The 19,692-nt window shown below is 43.6% G+C and overlaps 1 protein-coding gene across 1 annotated transcript; it reads right to left on the bottom strand.

The window, feature by feature from the left end:
• Positions 1-1,007: 1,007 nt before the first annotated feature.
• Positions 1,008-7,699, bottom strand: LOC110947498 (NACHT, LRR and PYD domains-containing protein 3-like). Its single transcript, XM_051946230.1, has 6 exons — positions 7,583-7,699; positions 2,523-2,654; positions 2,306-2,410; positions 1,967-2,039; positions 1,581-1,806; positions 1,008-1,398 (listed from the first exon to the last, which is right to left on the bottom strand). Exons 2-6 carry the CDS (start codon positions 2,645-2,647, stop codon positions 1,010-1,012), a joined length of 918 nt encoding a protein of 305 aa, XP_051802190.1. The 5' UTR covers positions 2,648-2,654; positions 7,583-7,699; the 3' UTR covers positions 1,008-1,009.
• Between the last annotated feature and the right edge of the window lie 11,993 nt (positions 7,700-19,692).

The raw sequence follows: 19,692 nt of genomic DNA, 5'->3' as shown, positions 1-19,692 counted from the left end.
CAGGTCCAGGTGACCATTTTTACTTCTGAGGGATTTCTCCATGACTTTGCTCAGGAACACATCCAGAGTGTCTCTGTTCTTGTCTTTCCAGTCTTTTCCCAGGAAGTCTTCCAGAACCTTCTCCTTCCTGTTGGTGTAACAGTTAACATGTAGACTGCAGCCAGAAACTCCTGAACGCTAAGATGGATGAAGCAGAACACCTTGTCCTGATACAGCCCTCTCTCCTCTTGAAGATCTGTGTGAAGAATCCTGAGTACACGGAGGCTGCTTTCATATCAATGCCACACTCTGTCAGGTCAGACTCATAGAAGATCAGGTTTCCTTTCTGCAGCTGCTCAAAAGCCAGTTTTCCCAGAGACTCGATCATCCTCCTGCTGTCTGGGACTCCAGAGTGGATCTGTCTCAGCTCCTCCATCATACTTGACCTTCTTGACTTTAGCCTGAACCACCAGGTGGTGGATGTACATCTCACTCAGAGTTCTGGGCAGTTCTCCTCCCTCTCTGGTTCTCAGCAGCTCCTCTAGAACTGTAGCAGTGATCCAGCAGAACACTGGGATGTGGCACATGATGTGGAGGCTTCTTGACTTCTTCATGTGGGAAATAATGCTGCTGGCCTGCTGTTCATCTCTGGATCTCTTCCTGAAGTACTCCTCCTTCTGTGGGTCAGTGAACCCTCTGACCTCTGTCACCATGTCCACACACTCAGGAGGGATCTGATTGGCTGCTGCAGGTCGTGTGGTTATCCAGAGGCGAGCAGAGGGAAGCAGATTCCCCCTGATCAGGTTTGTCAGCAGCACATCCACTGAGGTGGACTATCTAACATCAGTCAGGACCTCATTGTTGTGGAAGTCCAGAGGAAGGCGACACTCATCCAGACCGTCAAAGATAAACACAACCTGGAAGTCGTCAAACTTGCACATTCCTGCTGCTTTGGTTTCACTGAAGAAGTGATGAACAAGTTCCATCAAGCTGAACTTTCTCTCTTTCACCACATTCAGCTCTCTGAAAGTCAATGGAAACATGAAGTGGATGTCCTGGTTGCTTTTTCTTCAGCCCAGTCCAGAGTGAACTTCTGCGTTAGCACCGTTTTCCCGATGCCAGCCACTCCCTGTGTCATCACTGTTCTGATTGGTCCATCTCTTCCAGGTGAGCCTTTAAAGATGTCTTCTGGTCTGATGCCTGTTTCTGCTCTGTCTGTTCTCCTGGACTCTGCCTCAATCTGTCTGATCTCATGTTCATCGTTGACCTCTGCAGTCCCTCCCTCTGTGATGTACAGCTCTGTGTAGATCTCATTCAGGAGGGTCTTCTGTCCTGCTTTAGCGATGCCCTCAAACACTCTCTGGAACTTCTTCTTCAGAGCACATTTAAGTTCACGTCTACAAACTGCAGCAGCAACATCTGAATGAGAACACAAGAAAGAAACAGTGAAGTAGAAGCAACCTGGATATTAAAGCACCAAAGTACCAATAAAGTGAACGCGATAGTTTGCCCCCCTAAAGAATAATTGTGTGGAGATTTTCTGAGACTTTGGTAAATGTGCTGTTAATGAGCAGCATTGGTCTTTACACAAATCTACTTACTGCTTTGCAGACAGTCAGCCAGCTTCTCCTGCTTCATCCTCCTCAGGAACAACACTGTGATCTGCTGAAGCATCTCTCTGCTGCTCCTCTGCTCTTCATCATCATCCTCCAAATCCTCCTCATCTTTCCTCTGACTCTCTGAGCATTCTGGGTAATCTGGACTCAGAACCTTCTGGATCTTCTTCAGCTCCTTCTTCAGAAAAGTCACCATGTTGTCCTCCAGCAGCTGGAACAGAGAAATCTGTTAATGAATCCATCAGAATGAAATCATGGAGCCAAACATCAGATCCATGTTGGACACACTGACAGTCCACTGGTCTACAAAGAGCAGCATGGAGACGCCTGAACACAACAGATGGAGAAGAACCTGTTGTCCATGTACTCACCATGAATATGGAGTCCAAGTGATGCTGCTGGACAGACTGAGCGCTGGGAACCTCTGAGTTCTGCTGTTCCACTCTGTAGATCAACATCAGCAGTTAGATATCAGTACGTCTGTCCACACAGAGACAAACACCAGCTATGACATCATGAACATCTTCAGAAGATTCTGAAAATGGAACCAGTTATCTCCACATTTAAACCTCATCATGTCTCCCCCTCGCTGTAACGTGGACGTTCACAACAGACAGAAACACTTTGGATTTCAGAGCAGGTCGGACAACACGTCGTACAAACTGGTTCTTTTCAGGAATAAGTGACTCGTTCTGTCAGTTACAGCTTACATCTGATCAGCAGATGGATGGACATCTTTAAAGTAAATGAATTCGTCCCTTGACTGGTCGCTCTTGAAGGACAAACAGCTGGGTTCTGGTCTCTGCTGCTGGATCCTGAAACAAAACCAGAACAGATAAAAACTGATGGAAAACATCTTCAAGCTGTTAATAAACACAACAACAACTTTGTGTCTAAAATGGCTTTCTGTCAGTTTTAATGTCTCACCTTCCATCTGTAGATTGTCTGAAAAAAAGAGGATCATCCTTTGACCGGTCACTCTTCATGGACACAGAGCTGGACCCAGGTCCAGGCCCAGGTCCCGATCCAGCAGAGTACGTGTTCTTCTCCATTCTTTTGCTGTGTTTACTGTGTTTAAGTGTTCAAAATAAAGCAGATTTTATCCAGTTTATCAGATATATACATGCTATGTCTACTTAACATTTATGTCTAACAGGAGGTAGTGAGATCAGAGGTTCAGTGCTGGGAGTCACAATTTACTTTTGTGTGAGTGGAGGAGGGAGTGCTGTTGATTTTACTGACTTATTATTCTATTAAATAAATACATCTGCGTCCAAAGTTATCCTGGTGTTTTGCCTCTTTCCAACCTTTTAAACTGTCCTAGTTGAGATCCAGAGACCAAAACAGATGATTCCATTATTATTTTACCTGATAATTACACAAATTGTCCAAATGCAAGTCTGAGCAACCTACTTATTATTATAATTGTACGAAACAGTATTTTGGGTGGAACAAACCTTTTATATCTGAGCTTTTTGCTTAAAAACACTATTTGGGTGGAATGAAGCTTTAAAATTACAGGTAATTGGACATGAAGTAGTACTTTCTGAGGAAAACTCCTTGAACAAACCTTTTAAATTCCAAGTATATTTTGGGTGAAATCCTCCTTTAAAAGCACGACTTTTGCATTTCAGTGAGCATCTTTTGCAGTAGGAGGCGCTGTCTAGAAATAAGTCTCTAAATGTGCGGCCCTAGAAGTGCAGCCTAAGACTATCGTGGATCACAAAATTCAGTTTCCTTCATCTCAGAGCAACGAACTCAAGAGATTTCGCCAGAAACCTGCTTTTTGGAACAGAGTCCTGCTATAGATCTTGAGTTTGGAGAAAGTCACACTTTTATAGAAACATCATTCTATTCTGGCAGCTTTTATTTGGACTTCACTCCGTTTCATTTCTGCTGCCGGTGTTCAAGATTAACTGGTGATCCGATCAACTGGTGATTCCAGCGTTTCTGAGACAGATGTTTCGTAGGCGTGGCTTTTCAGGACCCCTTACCGACTAACCAGGAAATAAACAATGGAACAACTTCGCTTCTAAAAATGAGATTTCTGCTGTTTTATTCATTTTGGTCCTGACAAAAATATCTGGAAATAAGTCGCGTTCTCATCGTAAGAGTCATGCGCTGTCAGGCAACAATAAAGACAACTACGTAACCGCGGCTGGAACTATTGGAGCGGAGATCACTGTCAAAACCTGTCAAAGCAGCAGACAGGAGACCAGCACACGGTGTTCATGTTATTTAACAAGAAGTTCACCAAGCTGTGTGATAACAGAATTCCAAAGTGTTGCAGTATAACATTAATATACTGATACAGTATTGGCAGGTTTAGATCACATTATAGCTAAACTGTCTTATTTAAATAACACAAACGTCAAAATTTTACTTAAACAGCCCAGCAGTATTTAACGTATTGGATTTGAAATGCAGCAATTTAGCAAAATTCACAGGACATTCATGTTCAAACCAGCAGCAGAGCTTTGTTGTGTCATACTACTCTAAACTGACATGTCATTGAGAAAAGACACCAATTCCTTTCAGTATATCACATATACTGGGGCATTAGCTCAGGTGACTGAACAGGAGATCTATAAACAGGAACATAAACCTGACCTAGCGGCCCGGGTTCAACTCCAGCTCACGGCTTTCTGCTGTAGGTTTTCTCCCTACTTTTCCGTCCATCTCTCTCTACTTACCTGTCAAATAAAGCTAATAAAAAGGGGGAAAAAAAACATTTATTCACAGCTATTGGTAGTCATAAGTATATATAGGTGTAAAGGTGTTCAGTGAAGAGGCAGTTTTTAGTCTGAGGGGGAATCTGCAGATGGAACTTAGTGTGGAACAATTCACCAAGATGATCTATTTGGTCTTTTTTTATTCATTCTTATTTTATTGTTTCACGTCTTGAGTTGTGAGATCTTGTTTGAAACAGCAGCTAGCTATATAGTTCAAGGATGGGCTCGTTAAGGTTTGGTAGAATAAATATAATCGTCTCTATTATTGTTCTAGGTCTTTAGAAATAAAAAAAAAACTTTAATTTTGTGTTCTGTAAAGTCAGTGCATTTAATTTACAAGGCATTGATTCTGGTTGCACTGGTTGCAATATTGATTATAACTTGCAGTGCCCCAGTAAAATAAATAAATCCTGAATGGGGGGGTAGATGAAGCATATCAACGTTCTGAAAGCTGGAATGTGAAATCTCTGGTTAGAATGTGGTCAGATGGTTTATATGATGTCATTGTTTTACTTAAAATCTGTTTGTCTGTCTGACCGTCGGACTGAGGCCACAGACTGTCACCAGTTAATCTGATGGAGATCGTCACACTCTGTCGCAGTGAAGCGATATTTCCACTCCGTTAGGTGGAAGTCCTCATTAAACCAAGTATTTTATTGGTAGATTGAACACCCGTGAGTCCATACAGAGCAATAACGACAATGTTAAAGCTGCAACAAGAACATTTCGGAACAGTTTATTGACGCCTGTGTGTTTTGAACAGGCACCGGTACAGTCATCTATGCTATGTATTGCCGTTGTAACCATAGACATATATAGGTAGACGCCTCATAGGCTGTCGAGAGACGTGCTTACAGCGCCGCCATCTTGGACCGGGGCCAGCCGAGGCAGCGGTGCATAGAAGTCTATGGAGGAGAGAGGTACTGCTGAATCTAAAAGTGGAATTATTCGCCGAATTTTGAACCGATTGCCAAACTGTTTGATTTTTAGAAACGTCACACGTGTAGCTACTATACAAAGTGCTCGGATATTTTTTTACAATGCTGGTTTTGCCACTCAACACTTAGATGCCAGACTTCTGTTCAGCCTATGGATGCTCTAATGAGCGCTGTAAGGAAACAAGAGCTCGTGGGACTACTTTTCACATGTAAGATGTATGTAAGGAATTATATATTGTTAGCAGGTTGTCATAGCTAGAGTGAAATAAACGCCGAGAAGACGGATAGAACCCATCAGCTCCGTGTCTGGCTTCTACCCATGATCTAACAGCTCTCTGCATCATCCTGTGTATTACACAGCTGCTTACCGGTGAAATAACTGATCTGAGACATTTTTTGTTTAAAATTCGATGTTATGAATCTAGCGTTCCTAGCAACTTACTGCAGTAATTGGTGGGTTAGAATACAGCATCTGATTGATCTAATAGCCCTGATTTATGATGGAACTATTTTTGTTGTAGACAATTCTTTATCTCTGGCTACTTTTCTCACATGTTTAAGCTTTCCCAAAGAACGTGATTTATACACGTGATATAATAGTAATAATAACAGTAATAATAATGATAAAAATAATAGTAATAATAGCAGTAATAATAGTAATAATTGATATAATATTAAGAGTAGTAATAATAATTATTATTATTATTAACAGTAGTAATAATAGCAGTATGGCAAAACCTGCATTGTAAAAAAATATCCGAGCACCTTGTATAGTAGCTACAAGTGTGACGTTTCTAAAAATCAAACAGTTTGGCAATCGGTTCAAAATTCGGCGAATAATTCCACTTTTAGATTCAGCAGTACCTCTCTCCTCCATAGATGTCTATGCACCGCTGCCTCGGCTGGCCCCGGTCCAAGATGGCGGCGCTGCAGGCACATCGCTCGAGTGGGCAGCCGCAGTCAATGAGGCGTCTACGTACATAGATATATACAAACACTCGATGGCTCATGAGCACTGTCAGCCTATGGGGAGCGACGTCGCCACATGGCGGCCATCTTGGGACAGGGCTGCTCGATCACTCATAACATTAAAGTCAATGGAGCATGGATTTTAAAATCACTGTAGATTGCTCAATTTTCAACCGATTTTACAACAGCTTGGTTTGTTATAAACGTCAGAGATGTACTTGTTTTACTGCTTACATAAGAATAATTAAAACCATTGAATTCATATAATAATGAACACAGATATCAGCTTTTTTCAGCATAAATGGATGTAAATGTAATTTTAATATTTAACATTCCACTTTTTTTTTATTACTATCAGCTTTCTAATGCACAGATAAAAAACAAAGCTCAACCAAAATCAATGCACAACAAAAAGAGATGATGTCTTTTCTTTTCATGAACCCGGTGCCTACATTACCCACAATGCATTTCGGCTGCAGGCTAACTAATCCAGGCATAGATGTATACAAACAATAAGTCTAAGGTCTCAATCAAAGTCTCTTAACAAGCAAATAAATACAACCACAACCACAAAGAACGTAATTTCGCCTAAAGATTAGGTTCTCAAAAAACGTTGGTCTCAGGAAAACCTAATAATTGAAAATCAGATTGTGAGTAACACCATCTTCAATGTGAGTAGCCAGGCAGAAAAGACACACAACTATGCCGCATTTTTCAAAACGAAAAGCTGCGATTTCGGAATTGAGCCTGAATCATAGCCACGTTAATAAGGTTTGTAATAAACTAAACCGTTTGTAAATCAATCAAGAATTGAGCGAGCTATGAGTGTTAAAGTGAGGAAATCATCCACCTTACCATTGACTACAGTACAGTGCGCCAGAGCAGTCCCCTGTCCTAAGATGGCCGATAAGTGACGACGCCGCCGACTCCGTCTCGAGACATCTAGCGTTTGTATATATCTATGTCTACGTATATATGTCTATGGTTGTAACAGCTGCCTCGCTCACTGAATATCACCAGTTGATCGGAACACCAGTTAATCTTGAACACCAGTCTGCACACAGCTTTACTGTCAACACCAAGTGGAAAAAGAACGGTGAAAAATCCACAATTACAAAGTTTATGAGTTCAGTTTGATCGTATCTCACGTGGAAACCAGAAACAAATAGAGCAGGTGAAGTACTTTTGGGTTTAAAATGAAAAGAAAACCAGTAAAACCAGAAACCACACCCAGTCAGGTTTGTTCTCGTTTCGGTGAAAGAGGAAACGTGATATTTGCTTGCTGTTTTCTGCCTCTTTGGATTGAATCCGCTAACAAACTATCAGACGTCCTGTCAGCTGTACTCACCTGAATCTGAGTCGGTGTTTGAGGAAAAACAGTTGAAGTGAGTTCAGACACAGAGAATATTCAGGACTGCAGCTCTGCCGTCGCTCTGACGAACTTTCACTTTCATCAGTGAGGCACTGTTGCCAACTCCTCAGTAAGGAAAGTCGCTATTGTCTGTCCGAAAAGTCGCTAGAAGTCGCTAAATGATGTCATCGCCTAATTTGCATATTTCCCAGTTTGCATGTAATTGTAGTCAACGTTGTAGGAGAGAGGAATAACGTTGTGGAAGAGACCAAAAAGTGAGTATAAAACACCCAAAATATGTTTTTTCACTAGAGGCTAAATGCTGTGGTTTATTTTAGCATGACACTGAAGAAACATTTTCGTTTATATGGCTGCGTAAGTCTGGATGGGCTCTGTACTGATTTTGCGCATGCGCGATTCATCTGCCGTCTGGCCGCGAAGTGATGAGGGTCTCCCCCTCCCCTCACTGGGTCTGCTGCGGGTTACTGGACTGACAGCCTGTGCTCTGGGAGGGGGAGAAGCGCACAGCAGCAGCTGCTGCTTGGTGAAAACAGTAACTGCAGAATGAGCTGAGTTTTCCTAACAGAGTCTCCAAAACGGCAGAAAAAGTCGCTAGATTTGTCGCTAGTCGCTTTTGACAAAAAAGTCGCTCGGAGCTTTGAAAAGTCGCTAGATTTAGCGAGAAAGTCGCTAAGTTGGCAACACTGCAGTGAGGCAGTATGTCCACGTCAGCGGCTTCTCAGTGTGTCTCCACCTCTAACTCTGCTGCTCAACACCAATTCCCGGACTAACTCATCCCGGTTAACGTGCAGTCGGAACCCCAGCAGACTTGATGACGTCACCTCCCCGGTTCGTCTGCTCCGGTTATCTGCACCGTGAAAAACAACGAAATGGAATCAGATATAACAACACAGCCCTGCATGTTCACATTTTAATACAAAAACAGTTCGTGTATAGATAGGAGTTATCCCGAAACTAGAGGACATTTTACGTCCCACCCATCAAATTTCCATGTACAAAATACTAAAACATGCAATTGTTGTGTAATTGTACTTGTCCCGAGACCAAATCTAAAAAATAAAATAAAGTAAAACTAGGAGAATAGAATGGTTGAAAATTTAAAAAAAAGTCTGGAGTTCCTCCTAAAGTGTCATTCTTCTCTTGTACCACTCCCCTGATGACCAAATTGAAACTCAAATAAAACAGTCAAAATGAAACCTAGACCTCCATTTTTTTAAAATTATTTTTCTCATTGACATCTAATAATTACGTGTGTCCCACAATAACCCTGTTCGCGTAACCTTTTCAGCTGGTAGAAGAAGAAGAAAACAGTGAATCACATAAAACTGGAATTAACATCATCAAACAGTTTTCCTAAAGAATGGGTAGAGCAAAGCTATGTCCTCTCTTCTATTTTTCATATTTTCATAACATTGTCAGCCTTGTTTGAATGTTTCACTCTACCTCAAACTACCAGGATAAGATGAATTCTTTTCATTTTCGTGACTTTCTCCCATCAATAACTTTGTCAGTATCTTAGTTTAATAAAATATGCAGCTAATCCAAAAGCTGTGAAAACCTATCAAGTAGCCTGTAGTTTCTTTAAAATAGCAACTTAATGTATCTCATTATGTTTGTGTCTATATATGTAGATATCAAGGTATTGTTGTATTTCTACATATATGTGTGTATTTGTAGAGGTACATATTAGTATGTGGTTCTGTTTTGTGTGTATATGTGTGTATAAATGTGTATATATTATAAATGTACATATTAGGGATGCAAATTATTGAGTAACACAATTATCAATGGTTGCTTCATTTTATCAATCGATGATCCATTAATTGATAAGAGGCAATTTTTCTGAGAAGCTGAACTCCCTTCTGAGTCAATTGCAATTTTTTTTTTATCAAGCAATGTCTGATAAATGATTGATTAATAATCAGTTGTTTGCACCCCTAGTATACAACCATATGTGTTGTTTCCAACTCCCCCTGGCATGTATGTATGTGATGTATGTGTGTATGCATATATACATATATTTCCCCTTCTTTTTTTCTTCTTTCCCTTTACTTTCTCTCTTTTTAGTTTACTTTCTTATTTTCATTTAGTTTTATTTTTGTTTTCTTTTATTAATATTAACTTAATGTTATTGTTATTGATTTATTTATGATTACTGTATATTGTAAAGCTAAATAAAGATTTAAAAAGAAAGGAGAAAAAAAACAAAAAAAACAAAAACTTTGTCCTCTTGGTCAGCAGTAACAGCTAGCTAACTATCTAGCTTCTACTGCTGAGAAAAAGCTAACATTAGCATGGATTAGCAACCCTGTTACTGTGATTAGAGTAGGGTTAGCAAACAACAAATAAAACATGGAATAAAAATGGTACCATTGATGTGTAAGCTGAGCCAATCAAGTCTTTGATAGTTTATCTATTGTGAATATGGAGCAGAAAACTGTAAAAGAAAAGGTTTATTTTTTAAACATTTTGAAGCCCAAATGTCCTCCAATTCTGGAATGACCCATATATATATATATATATATATATATATATACAGTGCTTTGTGAAAGTATTCGGCCACCTTGAACTTTTCAACTTTTAGCCACATTTCAGACTTCAAACATAAAGAGATAAAACATTAATTTTTTTGTCAAGAATCAACAACAATTGGGACACAATCGTGAAGTGGAACGAAATTCATTGGATATTTTAAACTTTTTTAACAAATAAAAACCTGAAAAGTGGGGCGTGCAATATTATTCGGCCCCTTGCATTAATACTTTGTAGCGCCAACTTTTGCTGCAATTACAGCTGCAAGTCGCTTGGGGTATCTCTCTATCAGTTTTGCACATCGAGAGACTGAAATTCTTGCCCATTCTTCCTTCTAAACAGCTCGAGCTCAGTGAGGTTGGATGGAGAGCGTTTGTGAACAGCAGTCTTCAGCTCTGCCCACAGATTCTCGATTGGATTCAGGTCTGGACTTAGACTTGGCCATTCTAACACCTGGATAGGTTTATTTGTGAACCATTCCATTGTAGATTTGGCTTTATGTTTTGGATCATTGTCCTGTTGGAAGATAAATCTCCGTCCCAGTCTCAGGTCTTTTGCAGACTCCAACAGGTTTTCTTCCAGAATGGTCCTGTATTTGGCTCCATTCATCTTCCCATCAATTTTAACCATCTTCCCTGTCCCTGCTGAAGAAAAGCAGGCCCAAACCATGAGGCTGCCACCACCATGTTTGACAGTGGGGATGGTGTGTTCAGGGTGATGAGCTGTGTTGCTTTTACGGCAAACATATCGTTTTGCATTGTGGCCAAAAAGTTGGATTTTGGTTTCATCTGACCAGAGCACCTTCTTCCACATGTTTGGTGTGTCTCCCAGGTGGCTTGTGGCAAACTACAAACCAGACTTTTTATGGACATCTTTGAGAAATGGCTTTCTTCTTGCCACTCTTCCATAAAGGCCAGATTTGTGCAGTGTACGACTGATTGTTGTCCTATGGACAGACTCTCCCACCTCAGCTGTAGATCTCTGCAGTTCATCCAGAGTGATCATGGGCCTCTTGGCTGCATCTCTGATCAGTCTTCTCCTTGTTGGAGGTGAAAGTTTAGAGGGACGGCCGGGTCTTGGTAGATTTGCAGTGGTCTGATACTCCTTCCATTTCGATATGATTGCTTGCACAGTGCTCCTTGAGATGTTTAAAGCTTGGGACATCTTTTTGTATCCAAATCCGGCTTTAAACTTCTCCACAACAGTATCTCGGACCTGCCTGGTGTGTTCCTCAGTCTTCATGATGCTCTCTGCACTTTAAACAGAACCCTGAGATTATCACAGAGCAGGTGCATTTATACAGAGACTTGATTACACACAGGTGGATTCTATTTATCATCATCAGTCATTTAGGACAACATTGGATCATTCAGAGATCCTCACTGAACTTCTGGGGTGAGTTTGCTGCACTGAAAATAAAGGGACCGAATAATGTTGCACACCCCACTTTTCAGGTTTTTATGTGTTAAAAAAGTATAAAATATCCAATAAATTTCATTCCCCTTCACAATTGTGTCCCAATTGTTGTTGATTCTTGACAAAAAATTAAAAATTTATATCTTTATGTTTGAAGACTGAAATGTGGCGAAAGGTTGAAAAGTTCAAGGGGGCCGAATACTTTCACAAGGCACTGTATAAATATATATATATATATATATATATATGTATATATATATATACATATATATATATATATATATATATATATATGTATATACATACATACATACATATACATATATATATATATATATATATATATATATATATATATATATATATATACACACATAAAAAATATATAAAAACACTGCTCAAAAAAATTAAAGGAACACTTTTTAATCTAAGTATTGCATTAAATCAGTGAAACACGTGGGATACTGATCTGGTCAAGTAAGTAAAAGAGGGGTTTTTAATCAGTTTCAGCTGCTTTGGTGTTCATAAAATTAACAACAGACGCACCAGAGGGGTAACAATGAGACAACCCCCAAAGCAGGAATGAGTTTACAGGTGAAGGCCACTGACATTTCTTTCCTTCCTAATGTTTTCTGACTGTTTTTCACTAGTTTTGCATTTGGCTAGGGTAAGTGTCACTGTCCAGACACTCACGGAGCCGTCTCCTGCTGCTACGTGATCCCCCTCTGGAAGGGTTTCAAGACTAGTACGGCGGTTTCAACTCAACACGTCTTTATTGAGGTTCACGCAGTACAACATACAGTGCCTTTTATTCCGGTTACTGCCGTCATCCCGACGCGGACCTTTTTTCCACTATGTTTTAACAGACAGATCGTTAGGTCGTTAAACTGACAAACATACCAGTCCTGATAAATTTTTACCGTAAGCATCCCACTTTTACGCCATTCTCCCTCATGTGTTACGCCCACTAACCGTATAACCCACAGCGTTGGTAACGTAACTTACGTAGGTAAGACTATTGTGAAAAGAGAAAAAAAACACTACGTCCTCCAGCCCTTTCTAAAGGAAAAGTCAGGAAAGTTGTACACCACCCACTTGGTCTACTGATTCAGGAATCCAAGTAGGCCACTATAATTAACATAGATAAACTGTAACAAATAACTCCTGTCTACAATTAACAATGTGGCATAACAGCTTCGTTAATGAACATAATTAAACATAAACAGCTTAGGGCACTCCGTGAGTCCACAAACATACACTGTCACAGTGTCCATCAGTAGAGCAAACTCCTTCACCGAAACACACCACCAGCCTCTGAAGAGGATAGCGGTGGGGAGGGTCTTGATCCTTAACCGAAACACACTACCAATCCTCAGGGGGATGGCAGTGGGAAGGTCTTGGTCCTTGACCGAAACACACCATGGTGGGGATCCTTTACCGTCCAATGTCACCCGAAACACACCATGGTGGGGAGGTCTTTTCTTGCTCCTCAACTGGCAGTAATACTACCAGTCTTCTAACATCCCTGTGGAGAATGGTTGAAGGGCACTCTTTTATCTCGTGGCTCCTCTTAGACATACCACCGGAAACTGGGTGGCTTTGGCATGCTTTCACCTTCACATCTCGTACTATGCCCCTCAAGTCAGGAATGGCTTCCACGACTCGTCCCAGTCTAAACTGGCCCCGTAGTGCGTTCTGATCAGCTAGCCATACCAGGTCTCCCGCGGTGACGTTTCTAGCGGTTGCGTGCCACTTCTGCCGGACAAAGAGACCTGGTCCTGCCAGTTGGCTCCACCGCTTCCAGAACTTGTCAACCTCTATTTGGATTGCTCTCAGACGCACAAAAGGGTAAGCTGGGTACTCGAACCCTTTGGTATCTCCACTGGGCCCAGCACGGCCGAGTAGAAGGGAATTTGGAGTGATGACCTCCACAGTCTCATCCTGTACCTGGGTCTTAGCACCAACTGGTCTCTCGTTTGACAGGTTGGCAGCGAGGAAGAGGAGGGTTTGAAACTCCAGTGATGTCAGGTTACCTCCTTCACCGATGCCGCTTAATGATCTTTTGAGGACACGAACTGCGGCTTCAGCTGCCCCATTTCGGTGGGGTGAGTCGGCTGGGTGGAACACCCACGTCCATTCGGTCCCTGCAATCGTAGCTTTCTTTTGAATCGTGTGTTTGTCTATGCCGTCTAAATACTCATGAAGTTCCTGCAATAGTGGTCGAGCACCCACAAAATTGGTCCCTTGATCCGACCAGAGCTTTCGTGGATGGCCTCTGAGTGCTGTGAAGCGCTGGTACACTTTCAGGAACGCTTCTGTCGACAAGTCTTCCACAATGTCAGCATATACTGCTCTTGATGCCATACAGCTGAACACCACACCCCAGACTTTCATTTGTGTTCTCCGTTTCACAGAGTCCCTCACGATGTAAGGGCCGAAGAGGTCTAATGTTGTAAATTCGAAGGGTGCGGCAGGCCTAGTCCGTTCCAGAGGAAGCTCACTCATTACCTGCTTGCACATCTTTGCTTTTGTCTTTCTGCAGTGCATGCAGGAATCAATAACCCTTCTGGTGACCCGGGGTCCCTGCACCACCCACGCTTTAGACCTAACACGGAGGAGTGTGCCAGCGACACCTTCATGGTTAGCATCGTGAGCCTCGCGTGTAAGAAGGGTGCTAAGCCATGCAGTGCAAGGAATCAAGGGAACACCGGTTTCTCCCTGCATGGCAGCCTGGACTCTACCGTAGCACAGCAGGAGCCCGGTAACTTCATCCTTCCTGACAACAAGTCTATCCAGTGTCGTCACTGGAAATGTAACTCCTTTCTGGGCTGCTAGACACAAGTCTTGGAATGCACTTTCAAGTTCACTTACAGTCAGCACTGCCTCCCACTTTGCAGGTGTAGGGGCTTTCCCTATGCAGACTAAGAACTTCTTCACGGCTCTACGGACATAACTGACTACTCCACAGAGTCTAGCGAGGGAGCTGTACTTTGCCGGATCTACCTGATCTATAAGTGCTGCTCCCCACAGCGTCTCCTTTCTCTGACCTGAGGATGATTTAAGTTCATCCACTGAAGATATTGGAGCTCCGCCACTTTCGTTTGCAGGTGCTGTGCTTTCCCCACACAGATTGTTAGTGTTGAGTGACCCCTTCGCCTGAGCTCTGGTGAGAACCGCTGAAAAGGCCTTTCTTTGTAGTTTGCCCACCGCTATTCTAGCTTCAGCTGCTACTTCTGAGGCTGACTTCATGGGCCAACCACCAACCGGACCAGACAGGAATTCAGGACCCTTCTGCCACACAGCATTCTCGTCTAGCAGTTCAGGAGTACACCCCCTTGTGACTAGGTCAGCGATATTAAGATCACCCGGGATCCACCACCAGTCAGTTATGGGTCCAGCCTTTTGGATTTCTCCGATACGGTTCGCAAAGAATGTTTGGAATCCGTAACTCTCCCTCTGGATAGCACCCAACACCGTCTGACTGTCAATGAAGTGGTACCACTTTTCCACGTCTAGCCGTCCATGCTTCAAGATGTATCCCTTCAGGCGTGTGGCAAAGACAGCTCCACATACCTCCGCCTTGATGGTGTTACCTTTTTGGTCGATGGGGGTTAACTTAGCCTTTGACTCTACCAATCGGGTGACCACACCATCCGTAGTCTCCCATCGCAGGTACAGAACAGCACCGTAGGACTCACAACTGCCATCAGAGAATGTAATCCCCCAAGGTTTACTCTTCCAACCCGACGGTGTGAGGCTTCTGTGAAACTTCACACTATTCAATCGAACATACTCCTTGAACAACTCAATTGATTTTCCTCTGAGCCCATCGGACAGAGGTTCATCCCAGGTGTCCTTAGTGAGCTTACCAGCTTCCTGGAAGGCTCTTCTCACCAGCATGACTCCTTTCTGCTTGACCGGTGTTGCTAGACCGATAGGGTCATACAGTCCAGCAATCTGGCTCAGCAGGACACGCCGGGTCAATGGATTAGGTGTCTTTGCTTCCACCTCTCCTTCTGTGAGATCAACCTCGGTCCTCATTTTTTTCTTTCTCTTGGAGAAGTTGATGGAGACCATCACAAAGAGTTTATCCTCCTGAACGAGGTAGCCAACGCCCAGAGCTTTATTGTCTTCCTCCCCTAGTTGATTGGGTAGCATCAAGGTCACTAGTTTGGACTCCTTCTCAACACACCTCCCACTCTGACCGGACCGGATCCAGGGTTTGAGGTAGAAACCCCCAACCTTCAGTATCTCCTCCACTCCTTCTAGGACCTTGCCTAGACGCTGTGGGTCATCATGAGATGTGAGGAGGTCATCGACGTAGGAGTCCTCTTCGATGACTCTCCTTTCCTCGTTCATGTCAGCAAACTGGGGCAGTTTAGCAGTCTCCCGCATTGCTACTTGTGCTATGCACCCAGCTGGTTTGTCTCCCATATTCACTCTCACAATAGCGTAGTCCTCAATCTCATCTTCCGGTGAATCTCTCCACAAGAATCGGTGCACATGGACTTCTTGCTCCTCTAACCACACTGAATTGTACATCTTGGTGATGTCTCCGATAGCAGCATGTTCACCTTCCCGGAATCTGAGGAGCACGGCTCTAATGGGATTGAGGACGTCTGGGCCTTTACGTAAGATGCTGTTCATGCTCACACCTCGGAACTCCTGACTGCTGTTCCAGACGATGCGGATCGGCGTGGTCGCCGAGTGGGGGTTTGGTGCGGCTAAGTGACTCACCCACCACACAGCACCTCCCCAGCTGTTCATCACGTCTTTGGTGAGTTTAATAGCAGCACCTCTTTCTACCATCTCGTGGACTTGTTTCATGTAAGTCTCTTTCCACTCAGGATCTTTCATGAGTCGCTTCTCCGTTCTCAAGAACGTTGCCTCAACAGCCTTTCGGTTGTTTGGAAGGGTTGCTGGGTCTTCCTTCCACGGGTATTTTGCGTCCCAGTGTGACTGATCGCTGTGAGTATCTTTCTCCCTGAAGGTCAGGCCTGCTCTTATTATCTCCAACTCCCTCTCATCAGCCAGAGACATTTCCTTCCCACCTGGTGAACATTTCCCACAGTAGCACCCTCCACAGGCAGGGTTACAGGCAGCTCCAATGCTATCCCATTTTAGCCACTCAAAGATCTCCTTATTGCACAGTGCTGTTGCTCGGACTACCTCTTTGCTGCTTTGTTCTAAGTGACTTCCATTCTCCTCTACGAAGTGTTCCTCTACTTTAACGGCTGCCAACTTCATGGAGTGTGCGAAGTGCGTTTTAGAGTGCCACGCAGTAACATCCACTTCCTCAAAGAGGTCTGAGTGCACACCACTCACGATCTTGCCGAGAGGACCGTCCCACAGCACCAAGTCACCAACTCTTTGAAGTCTTTGTGGGGCCAACCGGCCTTCTCGTGCACTGATTAACAGGTCAATTTTCTCTGGTCGGGCCAGTTCTCCCAACTTAACTTCAGGAAAGAACTGTTCCAGGCGCTCTGATGTTACTACCCGGCCCACTTTAGCGATGTCCTCCATCCTGTAGCAGATCATCTCATGGAGCTTCAGGGTCCCCCGTGGAGTCCACACCTTTATCGTCACAAGATATCTCTTTGTATAGACCTTCACTTTCATTGTGCCGACACCATACACAACAAGTGAAATTGGTTCACCGGTCAGGCCGAGTCTTTCTGCAGCCTGGAGCGTGATATAATTAGTATCAGATGCTAGATCAACCAAAGCCCCAAGACTGTCTCCTCTCTTTGATGTGACAGGCACGAGCATCATGAGGACTGGATGCTCTCTCAACCCGCTTTGTTCTACCAGGCTTTTGCCGGAACACACTTTCGATGTAGCCTTGTTAGTACATGCTTTGCGAATGGCTTCTAACTGGTGGGGAGTCAGTCCTAGTTCAGCAAACACAGCCTCCTGCTCCTCTGTTGGACCACGAGGTCCCCGCTTTTCCTCCGCTTTACTTTCTTTCTTACTAGCATCTTTCTTTGCCAGTGCTCTGGGGCAGAGGAAATAATGGTGGTCTGCCAAGGTGTCATTCCTTTTACACTCTTCTTTACGACAGAGGAACCTTGGAGTACAAGTGTCGTCGGTCCCATGTACATCCAGGCATTTAAAGCATGCTTTTGCTTTCCTCACATAAGCTTTCTTTTCTGATAGACTAGCCTTCTTGAAAGTCTTACAGCGAAATAGCCTTTTCCCATGTTCTTGATCACCACAAACAGGACATGATGTCTGCTGAGACTCTGTTCTGACCTCGCATGCCATTGTCTTAGTGAATGATTTTCTTTCTCTTTTTCTGTCGCTTGGTTTCTCACGGTAACCTGGTCTCTCAGCACTAACAGGCCAAAGCTTACTTGGTAGCAACTGCTCCAACCTCACTAGCAACGACTTCTGACCGACCAGAAACTGCAGGAGTCGATCAAACCGGTTCCCTGGGCCAACATTGTTACCTGGATCCCTTACAAACATGAGCCACTCTCTTTTCATGACGTCAGGAAGTTTGCTCTCTAAGGAGTGAATCACTAGCTGGTTTTGTATAGCATCAACGCACCCCAGACCTGTGAGGTCCAGTGCTGCCCTCTCCACAGCTAGAATCAGTTCTAATGTCTCTCTTGGCTGGTGGTTCTTCACAGTAGGTCGTGACTGCAGCTCGAACACAATCTCCTCCGCTGTTTGTGCTATATCACCATAGCGATTCTCAAGTTCTCGGAAGATATCATTTGCATCCCTGCAACGCAACAGTCTGAGTTCGTTTTTCACAGCTTCATCTAAACTGTCTAGCAAATGAAGTTTCTTGCATTCTCGTGAACCTGTAGGTTCTGCTTGTGCTTGAATACTCTCTCATTCAGCCTTCCAGCGTCAGTAGTCTCTTCTGTCTCCGGAGAACTTCGGCAAACTTATGGGTGTCAGTCTTATTTTAGGTCGTGCCCACTGAGAGTTAAAATCTCCTCCGACATATGCACCAGAACTGTTATAAGGCACGTTACTCACCTGTCCCACACCCAGATCAACAGGTGGTGCAACATACGCGCTCCGCAGTTGTGGTGTACTGGTGAGAACTGGAGGCGGAACAAATCCAACATCAACCCCACCACTTGATGGTCGTGACTGTAGGGTGGGTGATAATGTCTGGTGAGGGGCACCAAATGTGACAGCTGCCACATATCTACTTGAGGTCTGACTATTGGTAGTAGTAACTGGGGGAGTGCTGGTTATAACTCTTACTCCATCAGGGGAGAGGAATGGAGGTGGCTTTGTCCATATGGGTCCCAACCCATCACTGGGTGAAGTGCTAACAGTGGCCTGGGCCTTAACAGGGGGCGTAGTGGTAGCAAAGCCTGCTAATTGGGACGAAGCGGTGGCATCAGCAACTGTAAGGCTTCCACTAGCTGCCGTGGCATGTTCACCGACTGCATTTTCTTCACCCACATCTGCCACTTCGCTTCCGCCATTATCACTGTCATCATTGTGCCCTGACATTACCTTTTCCATGAGCTCACCTTCACGGCCATACCTCCACTCATCCATCAGCCGCTCCTTGTTCTCTTTGAGTAACGAAAAAACTGTCCACTTTTCTTTTCCATGTGGCCTATAGTCTTTCCAGGAATACACAGTATTTTTGAGATCGTGGAGTTTTCTATCCAGCTTATTACTCTCAACCTCCTGCTGCCCCCACAACACTACCTTTCCTTTGCCTAGTGCTTCAGCTTGGTCGAAAGCAGTTCTAAACCGGGAAATGAGAGCATCTATGTCAGGTGCTGCATACTTAGACCACAACATGTCCATGATTTCGTTCTCACTCTCAAAGAACTTTTTCACACAGGCATCCCTCTTTGCCAGAGCATCCTGTAACTCATTATCATCACCTGTTACCCCGCCTTGTGCTTCTATGTAATCATTACTGGCATCAAGGAGTTTATTATAATCGTCCCTCAATCGCACTAACTCTTCTGATAATTCACCTTCACGTAATCGGCCCGCACTGACATTGAGGCGATTAATCCGTGTCGTGAAGTTACGTTGTGCATTGGAACGTCTCTTTTTAAGGTCTTCTAGGTTTACACACGTGGACAAAATTGTTGGTACCCCTCAGTTAAAAAAGGAAAAACCCACAATTCTCACTGAAATCACTTGAAACT

The sequence above is a fragment of the Acanthochromis polyacanthus genome, chromosome 3, assembly GCF_021347895.1.
Source record: "Acanthochromis polyacanthus isolate Apoly-LR-REF ecotype Palm Island chromosome 3, KAUST_Apoly_ChrSc, whole genome shotgun sequence".
Classification (NCBI taxonomy): Eukaryota; Metazoa; Chordata; class Actinopteri; family Pomacentridae; genus Acanthochromis; species Acanthochromis polyacanthus.
Note: the sequence above shows the minus strand (reverse complement) of the source record. Positions and strands in the feature narration are given on the sequence as shown.